The sequence below is a fragment of the Durio zibethinus genome, chromosome 12 (genome assembly GCF_047325235.1).
Source record: "Durio zibethinus cultivar Kanyao isolate XHJ-2024 chromosome 12, ASM4732523v1, whole genome shotgun sequence".
Classification (NCBI taxonomy): domain Eukaryota; kingdom Viridiplantae; phylum Streptophyta; class Magnoliopsida; order Malvales; family Malvaceae; genus Durio; species Durio zibethinus.
The window spans coordinates 25,955,872-25,968,244 of record NC_143173.1 but is presented as its reverse complement, the minus strand read 5'-3'; the positions used below and the strand labels follow the sequence as shown (position 1 = coordinate 25,968,244).

The following is a 12,373-nucleotide window of genomic DNA, read 5'->3' as shown; positions in this document are numbered from 1 at the left end:
ATATTTCATGACCAACTCTAATTTATAATCGATGTGAGATTCAAAATTCTTTTTTAAATTCATGACATCAAGCACGTTCCACAATTTCAAAACAAAATGTCCCGTAACTTTAGAGTTATGGAACATTTAAAGACATAATTTTAATTGAATCGCCGAGCACTTGAACAGCATCGTGTAAACCACGAAAAAAAAAAAAAAACATAAGAGTTTTATCACTTCAACATGAACGAACATAACTATATCCTTTCCTAAGTAACTTTGATTCAAAAGGATGAAAACAGGGTAGGGGGGAACCAGGGATGGTTGCAACTTTATTCGGTCGTTGAACCCCCGGAACAGTTCCAACCACCCAAGTATCCAGACTGAAAACTGATTGGACGGGGACTTGACTGTAAGGAGTTTTGGTTGCTGATTGTTTATTCATTTCTTTATTAGTTTATTTATTTTAATATTAAATAAAAATTAAAACTCATTGCATTCTTCTTTCTTACCGTCTCCGCAATTTTATAATGAACGGAATAAAATATTCAGGGGTGAAATTTTTTACTTTGTTAGCATTACTCGAATTGTTCATATTACTATCAGATCTATAACCTGAAAGGCGAGATTGTGATTGATTTGAAACGGCCAAAAGAAATAGTAAACGACCAAATAGATTCAAAAACATGAGCAAAAACCATTAACATGTTAAAAATTCAGGTTGCAAAGCTAGGTAACTTGTATTACACGTTTTAAGTACAATCTTTAGATCCTTCTCCATCAACGTACTCAAAGAGAGCGCCAAAAGACCCTTTCATAACCTTCAGATGCATTTGAACCATCTCCAAAATGCTCCAGGTCGGGATGAGTACCAGCTCCAGGTCTCCGTCGTCGGTTTCTGCAAGAGAAAACAAGGCAAATTAGGTGTCATGTTATTGCTGATATCGTAAGTGCATAGAAATCAACCCTGTGGATCCAAAAAAGTAATTGCAAGTTTTCATCTACCTGACAAATCGATAAGGCTCAAAACCAGGAACACCAGGTGGGCCAAATGGATCAAAACGTGCACCAGGAGGAATACCCCTGTTTCAAACAATCCACCCAAAATAAAATATATATAGTATAAAGGAAGTAGCATGCAAAAACATAGAGAGAAAGCTCACGCTTGTTCTCCAGGGGAACCATGCTCTCCACTGAACCAGCGAGGATCATTTGGTCCTGCTTCCACATTATAATATATAATTAAGTCGCAGAAGGATTATGACATAATGCACCAAAAGGACAAGACAAATGTTACAAACCTATAAGCATGTCACCACCACCAGAATCACGCCTGAAAGCCATTTAACAAATAAAAACAAACTCAAGTCAGAAACTAAAACCAACCAGTTAACAAGCAGTAACCACTAAAACACAGATTTGGAACTGAAGTACCTGACAGGATACACTCCAGCAGCAGGCCCAGGAAAAGCATCACTACCACGAAATGGATTAATCGGAGGAATGACTACCCTGTCCCTGTAAAGCAAGCCTTATAATTTAGATGAGCACGAGCTATTGGAAAGAAGATAATGGAGATATGTGGACACTTAATTGACCCATACACATGGAAAAATTCATTGAACAACTAAAAAAATTTAAAAAATCTATTGATAATGATCTCATACTAATATTTCCTTTTTTTTTTTTTTTGTTCGTTCTTTTCCTTTCATAATACATTTTTAACATCAACTTGTAGGAAGGCGCTGCTGAACTTTGCTGGACGGAGAATGAGCATCCGGAATACAAGCAAAGGAGAATGGGCCAAGGCTACTAAATCAAGGAATTCATAAAGAGAAAGAATAAGGATCTTCTCTACCCAGTGTAGGCTTGCTTCATATAGGCTACAGAAGTTTGGGAATGATTGTTGAATAAAGAATCCTTATAAAAAGCACTAGGGATGCTCTGAGCCTCTTCCTAAAGAAGGATTATGAGAACAATTAAGCTTAGTCGTCCTCGAAGCTGACAAAAGGCACTGGAGATAAGTTTATAACACTAGCCCAATCTTTCTTAAGGTTTTAATACTAACAGTTAATATCAGAGCAATAATACTCTTGTTCTTCCATTGGAATATGCAAATAAGTTGCTCTCTAAAGGCACTTAAGCAAATCACAAAATGACAAAAAGCTGCTGTGAGCCTTGCCTAAATCTGTGAGAGGTGTCCATAAAATTAAAAAATAACGAAATTTAAACGAAAATGTTAACCTGGACACCCCTAAAGATTGAAAAACAAAAAAATTTGAAGGAAATCAACGCAGTGTCGATCAAGAAAAACTAGGGTGTCACGTTATTGCTTATATCGTAAGTGCGTAGAAATCAACCAAGTGGATCCAAAAAAGTAATTGCAAGTTTTCATCTACCTGACAAATCGATTACGCTCAAAACCACGAGCGCCAGGTGGGCCATATGGATCAAAACGTGCACCAGGAGGAATATACCTGTTTCAAACAATCAACCCCAAAAAACATCTCTAGTATAAAGGAAGTAGCATGCACAAACATAGAGAGAAAGCTCACGCTTGTTCTTCGGGGAAACTACGCTCTCCACTGAACCAGCGAGAATCATTTGGTCCTGCTTCCACACTATAATATATAACTCGTTCTCCAGGGGAACCACGCTCTCCACTGAACCAGCGAGAATCATTGGGTCCTGCTTCCACATTATAATAGATAATTAAGTCACAGAAGGATTATGACATAATTCACCAAAAGGACAAGACAAATGTTACAAACCTAGATGCATGTAACCACCACCAAAACCACCTCTGAAATCCATTTAACAAATAAAACCAAACTCAAGACAGAAACAAAAACCAACCAGTTAACAAGAAAAAAGAGAGGCTTCGCGGTTCAGTTTGGAATTTTGGTGTGTCAGAGCTCAGAGGTTTATAAAGTTTAGCTTAAGCGGCAAGCAGAATCAATAAACGAACCAAAATCTTGTTTACTGGTGAAGTGTGGATTTGATCCATCTCCTATTTTTATTTTGTTGTTTTATTTCTTTTATTTAAATTTTAATGAATTTTTTACCCAATCAATTTTAATGAATTTATTTCATGTACTTTTATTAAAAGTAGATTTAAGAACAATAAATAATAAACGAAAATTTTGATTCACATAATTTGCGCTAATGCAAGTAACTTGCAATTCATTTTCTATTTATGTAATTTTCTTTATTTTATAAACACAAGTTGGCATTCACAATCCTGTGTATTTGTATACTTAAATATTTGGTATCATTTTTAAAATTATCATAATAATTTATTTATTGAGATAATTTTATTATTAAGATAATTTTATCACTCATGATCTGAAATCATTTTATTTGATTAAAAATGATTGTGTTTGATATTACTAAAAATCAAATATTATTTTGTTTAAAAGTATTGAAATAACCATGTATATTACAATAGTTACACAAATTAATAATTTTAAATATTATTTAAAAATACTAATTTGTAAATAAAATATTAGTAATATTTTATTTAATTCAATAATAAATATTATTAAATTATTAAATTTAAATATAGTTATTGATAATAAATTAGTTTTATAGTATAAATTATGTTAAAAATATTAGAAGAAGGAGAAAATAAAACTAATATTTTAAAATCAAAAGATTATATTATAAATATATTAAAAAATAAAAAACCACACAAAATATTTTTAAATTTATTATAATGAATATTAATTTAAAAATATAAAAATTATAATAAAAAATAATTATAACTAATTTTAAAAAGAAACAAATTTTTAATTCAAATATTCAATGGATAATATTAATTATTATTAATTTTACATATCACTTTATCTTTATAATAAAAGTTTTTCACTTCTTTATATAAAAATTAGATCACTTTCAAAAATAATAATTTAATCACTTTTGATGATTTGAGATCATTATCATATAAAATCACTAAATGATTATCAAACATAATAATTTAGTCACCAATAATAAATCGCTTTATACCGAAGGCTACATTTTCAATAATACTTTGATGATAATTAATATTAAATTTATATTTAATATATTATTAGTATATAAATTTTATATGCTTGAATAAAATTATGGCTTCTAATTAATAATCAAACAAAAATTTTTACTAACCATAAAAATAAATACACAAAAAATTTGAATTTATTTTAAAAATTTCTTATTAATATACATCGCCATCAAATATAAATTCATTAATAAGATCTCACGCAAAACAAAATGATTACTGCTGCCAAATCCAATTAATCTAATACAAGGGAGATAAATGTAAAAGAATGGCAGCCTGTAGAGTTTAAAAATATAACCTTGAACCAGCCTGGAATCGAACCCGGGTCTGTAATGTGGTAGGGTACTATTCTACCACTAGACCACTGGTTGTTTACCGGAGGTGGTAGGTACATATTCTAAATATACTAAAAATTTAATATTGGAGTATTACAACCCTGCCCTGATTATCATGGATAATCCCTAGTCATTCCAAGAGACCCAAAACCACAAGCTCCACCATCTAACAGGCTTCAGGCAGCGTTTGCCAATTTCTTCCCTGATTCTCTGGAAACCCCTCAAGGCCAAAACGAGTTCTTTTCCTCTTTTTGTTTCTTCAAATTCAATGTCTGCAATCCTGAAAATGCCTGTCTCAATCTCAGTTCCATCTCAAAACTTGTCCTTCTCAAAATCCCTCCTTTCCCCAACTTCCCTTTTCCTCCACACAAAACTCTCCGGCCTCTCGCTCCACAAGCCAACGCCTCCCAACACCATAATACGCATGGGAGGTGGCCCTAGAACTTACCCAGGTGGAGTCTCCAAATGGCAATGGAAACGCATGCAAGCCAAGAAAGCCAAGCAACTCCTCAAAGCCCGACTTGCCCGTGAACGTCACATCTATGAAATGCGCAAAAGAGCTGAGCTCAAAGCCGCCGTCTCCGAACTTGAACGTCCTTGGGAAGTCGTTGAAAAAGCACCCAACTTGTTTTCCGTTTCACCTGATGAGCAAGTTAAAGTTTTGGCTGACAGGTTCCAAAAACCTGGCGGTTTCGATATGTGGAGTGACAGAGATGGGCCTCAGCTGTTTGATACTGTTGATGAGTTGCCTTCTGCCAGGTTTTTCCCTAAAGGGGTTGTTCATAGTGCTAAACCGTATTTGAGAAGTAGAGAGAGAGATGAAAATACTAAGCCTTTGAGTGAAAATAAGACAGAGGAGACTGAGACTGAAGATGGTATTTCAGAGAGAAATGGTAAAAAGAACGGTGTTAAATGGAGGAGGAAAGGAATTAGGAGACGATTGGATACTTCTAGGGAGAGTAGTTTTAATGGAAAGACAAGTAATTTGAAGTCCGAGCCTTATTGTAATAGAAATAATTTGAAATCTGAGGCTTATGATAAAAGAAATAACTTGAAATCTGAGGTTTATGATAAAAGGAGCAACTTGATGTCTGAGGCTTATGATATGAGCTTGCAAAGAGATGGGAGTTATGGGATTAATAAGAAAAAATGACTGAGACTGGTTGGATTCTCAAGGAGGGAAGGGAAAAAGGCTATGCTTTATTGGTAATGTTCTTCTTCTTCTTCTTCTCCAAATTGTATCACTTTTTTTTTTTTTATGGATTAAATGTTTTAAAGGTGTTGCAATTTTATGTGTTTGTTGAATGAGACAATATTGAATGTACATTTCTATAAATTGTATATTAAATTGGTTGGATATAATTAGCTATTCCTGAAAAGTTCCTTAATGTCTCTAGTTTTCTTTTTAATGCTGAAACTGATGGACTTTGCAAAATGGCACTTGTTTGCAAGTCTGCTCTTAGCTTAAGTAGTTAGAGTTTATAAGTTCAAGCTGCTAAAGATTTTGGTTGAGTGCTTAGTTAAAACTTAAATAGACCTAATCTTGAATTATAAGCATCTTCATTTAAATTATGCCCAAGTGCAATTTTCATTGGGGCTTGTTTCGTATCAAATTTTTTGTCAATGTTGTCAAACAGTACATAAAGGGGTAAGAGATAAGGAGCTAAAATTCCAATGGACAAGCTACCGATTTTATTGCAATTTGTTCTGATCTGACCTTTTTCCATCTGCAAATTGTTTTGATCTGTAGGTTATGAATTTTTTTTTCTCAGCCAATAATTGATTTCATTAATGCAAGGATTTCAATACATGGACACACATCTCTGCACAGAACAGGGTCCCTGTGCTTGAAATAGCAGGTTACTTGAAAGAACAAAAATATGAACCACCCAAAACAGCATAACCAGAAAACATATTACAGCCAAGCTTGAAATAAGGAAGAGCAAATCCACTCCCATTTTAGCCAGGGAATCCGCCATATTGTTTTCTTCCTTGTAGATACCAACAAAATCCACAATTCCAATTACTTAACAGAATTTGTCAATATCTTCAAAGATTTTCCATGATTCCCAAGGTAGCGATGCCTTGTTGCACATCAAGCTAACAGCCACCTTTGAATCTGATTCAATAATTAAAGCATTCATTTTGATCCAATGTGAAACTGAAAATCCTCAAATGTTGTATTAATAGCCAAGATCTCTGCGATATTCGACTCTTTTTCACCAAGTGGACCATAGAACAAACCTCTAATATTTCCTGTACAATCCCTTTTGACACCTTCACATCCAGCCGAGCCCTGGTTTTCCCCTGGCTGCCCCATCCACATTAAACTTTAGCACATTGACACTCGGGCAGGGCCATTACCAATATTACTTATGGCTACATTTTAATCATCTACAGGTTCAAATCATAAGTAGGAATGTAGGATTGTGCATGAAATCGCACTTAAATTTCCAAACAAAGTCTAATCTTTACTTTTCCATTAATTAATCATGGAGAAATGTAGCCTCTATTTCAAATGGAAAATTGAGGTCTCAAATTTAAACCGGTCAGGGTTCTTATTGATATAACTAATATGGAGATATGAGATGGAACAGCTGCAGAATTATTGCAAATCACTTGGTCCTCATATCAGAGGCTAATTGACACCAAAAAGTATTACCAGCTAATTTACATAGTATTATGAAGAACTTTAGATATTCTGGTTCTGCGCTATTGTCAAGTCTACCAGAAGATTTGTTGATTGATATCATAATGGTAGTATTATTGGTTGGAAAGGTTGTTCAGATGAGCATGTGATGGATGTGGTGTGGATATGAGCTCTGAGATTTTTTATTGGCCATGCAAAGTGTGAAAATGGTTGATGACTTGGTTCTGGATCCATCGATTGTTGAGGCTTTGGATTTCTCCACCTTTGTCGTTCCAAACAAGTATGATACATGACTGCAGCTATTAAGGTTAGAGCCACAGAATAGGCTGACCACATTGAAAGATCTAACATCATCTTTCATTTAGGTGTTTGTGATATCTTGCTGCTATAAATCCAGCGAGACACCATCCTAGTTGATTAAGATAACTGTGACATCTTGCTTACTTGGACATGGTCTGTTTCTTGAGAGTGGAGTGATTGCAACATGTTCTATGAGATAAAACAATGGAAAGAAAAGAAAACTAGAAATTTCTGTAAGGATTTTCTTCTATTACCATGTTTCTTTCCCACAATAAGACTTTTAAAGTTACACGGCAGATTATTCAAACTCAAAAGGTCTCTGCAATTTGTTACTGTTTCATGCTGTCAAATGAAAGACATTTTGGTACTTTAATGGAATGAAGTTGTGTTGACTAATCCTTTCATATCTTTAACCTTTCTCTATCAGAAAAATACGCGCATGCAGATGCTAAATCTGAAAGGATAAGGTCCGTTGATTGATGAATTGGCACTAACAAAATGCGCTGAAAGAAGGTTTGATTCTAAAAGGAACATGTTGTCAAAGTGCTAGGAGCTGTTCTTTAGTCCTCAATGTGAACTGTAGATAGAGGTAAAATGATCTATCCTAGCACCAGAGTCATTTCTTCTTCGTAATTGGCTTCCGCCTTCTAACTTTCAAGTTTTCAACCAATAAAACCACTGTCCTTGTCCTTTGGAGCTCGTATGGTTTATTCGACTTGCAGAGGGATTGCCGCTTAAAACGCCAGAATCTCCATCAACCCATTTCAACAGCTTCCCGTTGGTGCCTGTTGGTTCAAGCCAAGTCATTTTGGGTACACTACCTGCCCTTCACCATGTGTCCTCACTTATTTGTCAAACACAGTGAACCCAACTAACACATCTGGCTCACATCACACACCTTTTGATTAGGATTTTGAACTCATCATCTTCATCCTCTCAACAACCACTCAAATCAATCCTCGTGACCCGTACCCTTATCTATTAGCATATCTGCCATTATTAGTTTATCAGATATCTTTGGGTCAAGCCAACAGTACATGCAATTTCCCTCTTTCACTTGTATTTTTCACTTCCCAAATGTCCTTGTAGCATTGGCTTCAGCTGGGAATTGTGGAATGACTTGCTTAGAACAAAGGTTAAATCCCTTCGTTTGCAAGCTGTAACAGTTTAATCCTGCCATGACTAATATCTAGCCCTTCCACAACTTCACTATAACTCATTTTTCGCAAACTGGCAACCATAGTTGAATGTATCAGTTTGCTGTAGCCTATAGTAAATAATGGAAGGTTCAATGAGCACTGATTTCCTACTGGAGTGGTCTTCTACAATTATCATGAAAACCTAGAAAATTTCAAGTTTGAACACCAACGGCTACCAAGTCAAGGTCGTTCCTGGATTCAAACAATCTTGTTAAAACTTGAAGGTATTTGCCAGTGAACCTCTCTTTACGATGGTTAGTTCGAAAATATTCACAATTTGTTTTTTTGGTTAATTTTAATAGTGAATATTTGATTTTCATATTTAATTTAGGATAACTCGATTACGAGAGAAAGTGATAGATTTTCAACGATATCTAAAATTTTAAAATCAAAAACTTACATTTTTTTGTGGTATTCTAAAATTAAAAAAAAAAAAATTTCGTTACTTTTAAATTTGATCTGAAAAAAAAAAAAAAATAATCGTCAGCCTTTTAAAATGTCTAAAAATGATTGCAACTTAATTGTGTATTTTTGTTGCAAAAAAATTTTTATTCATTGAAGATTATTTAAAGCGTTTTCAAAAAACGTTTAAATAACTTTTAATATTTTTTAAAAATTATTATTTAAGATATTTTTATTAAAAAATACTTTAAATAATTAAGTTTAAAAATATAAGATAATTATTTAGGTCGTTTTCAAATCAAAAACGTTTTAAATAATTCATAATTTTTTTAAAAAAATTATTTAAGATATTTTTTTATTAAAAAATACTTTGAATAATTTTTTTATTTTTTATATTGAAATTATTTAAAGTATTTTTTTGATTAAAAATATTTTAAATAATCCATTCATATTTTTTAAAATAGATTATTTAAAATATTTTTCAATCAAAAATATTTATTCATCAAAATTATTTAAAGCGTTTTCCAAAAACGCTTAAATAATTTTTAATATTTTTTAAAAATTATTATTTAAGATATTTTTATTAAAAAATACTTTAAATAATTAAGTTTAAAAAAATAAGATAATTATTTAGGACGTTTTAAAACCAAAAACGTTTTAAATAATTCATAATTTTTTTAAAAAAATTATTTAAGACATTTAAAAAAAAAATACTTTAAATAATTTTTTTATTTTTTATATTGAAATTATTTAAAGTATTTTATTTAAAGTATTTTTTTGATTAAAAATATTTTAAATAATTCATTCATATTTTTTTAAAGTAGATTATTTAAAATATTTTTCAATCAAAAATATCTTCAAATAATTCTCATTTTTTTTATTAATGATATTTTGTAAATAAAAATAATAATCAAATAAAATATTTATTTTTTTTATCATTAAAAGCATCATTTATTTTTTGAATATTTATTATTACTAAAAATTAATAAAAAATTATCATCATAAATAGTAAAAAAGATTACGATAATTATTTAAAAATTAATAGACGTTAATTTTTTTAATTAAATAAATAAATTTAACACGAAATATATTTAAAAAAATCTCAAATATTATATTTTGTCAAAAATTATTTTTTTTTTTAATTTAAAATTTCACGAATGAAACATCCGTAATGATTTTTTCGCCTTTAAATGTCAAATCATAATAAACTTATTTTTGAATAATGATGATAGATACATCAGATATTTGATGGATAAAGCCTCCCCTGTACCTTCCTCCTCTGATGGATCCATCTTCGGATTAAATGCAATTCCTACTTCCTCCTTGACACCTTTCTGGTGATCATATCGATTTAACAGCGAGAAGATTAAAGTAGCAATCTTCTTTGTTTGGATGAAATTTACCAAACAAATCTAGAAGAATCACATGATTTTATTTTCTTATATTTTTTTGTTACATCATAAGAATAACATTTTAATATAAATAAAAAAAATTTTAATTCGATTCAAGTCATTTTATCTCCAAACGTTTTTAATTATTAAATTAAAAGTATGGGGGATCGATTTTATTTTCCTACATATACCTACTTGTCTGTTGCTTTGATTGCCTGATGTGTTATAAAAAAATAATAAATAGACATGTTATTTTTGTTCCAATGGCAAAATTTTCCGACGTCTTTCTTCCCCAAAGATCACCTATTGAAAGTTATAAAAAAGCATGCACGAATTTTCATATAAAAACTCGTGGAGAAATGGAGATTCAAATTGAAGATTGTGAGGCTTGATTATTGACTAGACAAGACTTAGAAAAAAAGAAAGAGAGACACCCATGAGGTCAGCCATAATTATACGCAAAAGCAAGCAAATCAGCACAAGTGACTAGAAAAAGATGAAAGGCACTTTGGTTTTCAAATCATGGCCACTAGACATAAAGGAGAGCACAAACTAAAACAGGCAATCACGTTTTGGAAGTTGAATTTTGCATTCAACTTTTTTAATGATTATAAGATAAATGAAAGATTATTCATAATCTCATCATAGCATTTAGCATTATCTTAGTTAACAAGTGGATGTATGCTCTTCAAGTTGATTCAGTTTCAAGTTTCAGATTGGAAATGTGAATGCCGCCATTGTTGAATCCCATTTTTCTGTGCTAAAGAGAAAATAAGTGTAGGAAATGAAGAGAGAACAGAATCTCAACAAATCTGTCCAATATTCCATGTAAATTTTTCACTAGAAAGCAACACCATAAGGCATGTGGTTCATGTGTTAAATTCTTCCATGCAAATCTATATGCATAGAAAGAAATCAAGCAGAATATATCCCTGAAAAATGGCATATATCCATTTTCTTAAATTCCTTTTTTCATTTGCATGAACATGCACAATGTATTACATAAAATGATAGTTCAAAGCCTGAAAAACAGCTGGAATGAAATAATGATCATTTTTTAACATCAAAGGTCGAATTCATTGCCTGTTTTAGTTTGAAGAAAGAATCTCAAAGAGAAAAACAGATGGTGACCTAGCAAAAACTTGCTAAAAAAAAAATTGATGCTGGCACTGCTGGGCCTATTGCTTTTTGTGCACGTCTATCACTTGTTGCTAAGAGTAGCTTTCTGGGGTTTGATTGTGAAGTGCTAGACAAGCGCCAATAGAAGAATGGATCTATCATAGAGGATAAACAGTACATAAGAAAAAAAAACACACACACACACAGTTCATTGAATAAAAAAAGTTTAATCCACCATTTTTTACTTCAGTTGAATGGTTCAAGAAATTAAGGAACATGTCGGCAGGTTAAAAGAACTCCTTTTACACTAATAAAACTTGAAAATAAATGACTCAATGAAGCAAAACCAATGCTGCCATCATAGCAGCAACACAAAACACTCAGAAACAGGAGTAGCCTCCTTTCAATATGTTTTTCCATTGCTAAATTAAGTTGAAAACTTTGGTCTTGTTAATTTTTTTAGTATAAAACCAATTAACAGTGCTCGGTTGTTATTTTAATCTCTTGAGAATGTTGGATTATGATGTTGAATGAGTGAGTGCTCAAACCACCATGAAAAAGGTTTATGCATTTTATAACCACAGCCACTTAGAACACCTAAGAATGGTAACAGGGCGAATAGTTGTTAATTTTGAAATATTCTTATTTAAATTTGTTTAATATTTATAATATTTAAATGAATTTAAATATTTATTTAAATTTAATATTATTATTCACATTCAAATAGTTTAAATGATAACTATTCGTTAAAATATCTAAATCCGTTAAAATATTTGTTTATTTAAATTTTTTCATTGAAATATAAAATAAATAAGAATTTAATTTAAATTTTAAGTTTACACTTAATTAATAATAAATAAAAATTATTTTTTAAGATCCAAAATCTTTTGCAAATATGAAATTTTATATATTTTATATATGTAAGGGTAATAAATTCAAATATTCATTTGTATTCATTAAAA

The 12,373-nt window shown here is 31.4% G+C and overlaps 2 protein-coding genes across 2 annotated transcripts; one reads left to right on the top strand and one right to left on the bottom strand.

The window, feature by feature from the left end:
• Positions 1–656: 656 nt before the first annotated feature.
• Positions 657–2,956, bottom strand: LOC111297188 (putative proteasome inhibitor). Its single transcript, XM_022891826.2, has 8 exons — positions 2,751–2,956; positions 2,535–2,667; positions 2,379–2,456; positions 1,414–1,497; positions 1,281–1,312; positions 1,143–1,197; positions 985–1,062; positions 657–877 (listed from the first exon to the last, which is right to left on the bottom strand). Exons 1-8 carry the CDS (start codon positions 2,791–2,793, stop codon positions 769–771), a joined length of 612 nt encoding a protein of 203 aa, XP_022747561.1. The 5' UTR covers positions 2,794–2,956; the 3' UTR covers positions 657–768.
• A 1,507-nt stretch (positions 2,957–4,463) lies between these two features.
• Positions 4,464–5,721, top strand: LOC111296451 (uncharacterized). The gene has a single exon (XM_022890764.2). It carries the CDS (start codon positions 4,619–4,621, stop codon positions 5,501–5,503), a length of 885 nt encoding a protein of 294 aa, XP_022746499.1. The 5' UTR covers positions 4,464–4,618; the 3' UTR covers positions 5,504–5,721.
• The last annotated feature ends 6,652 nt before the right edge of the window (positions 5,722–12,373 follow it).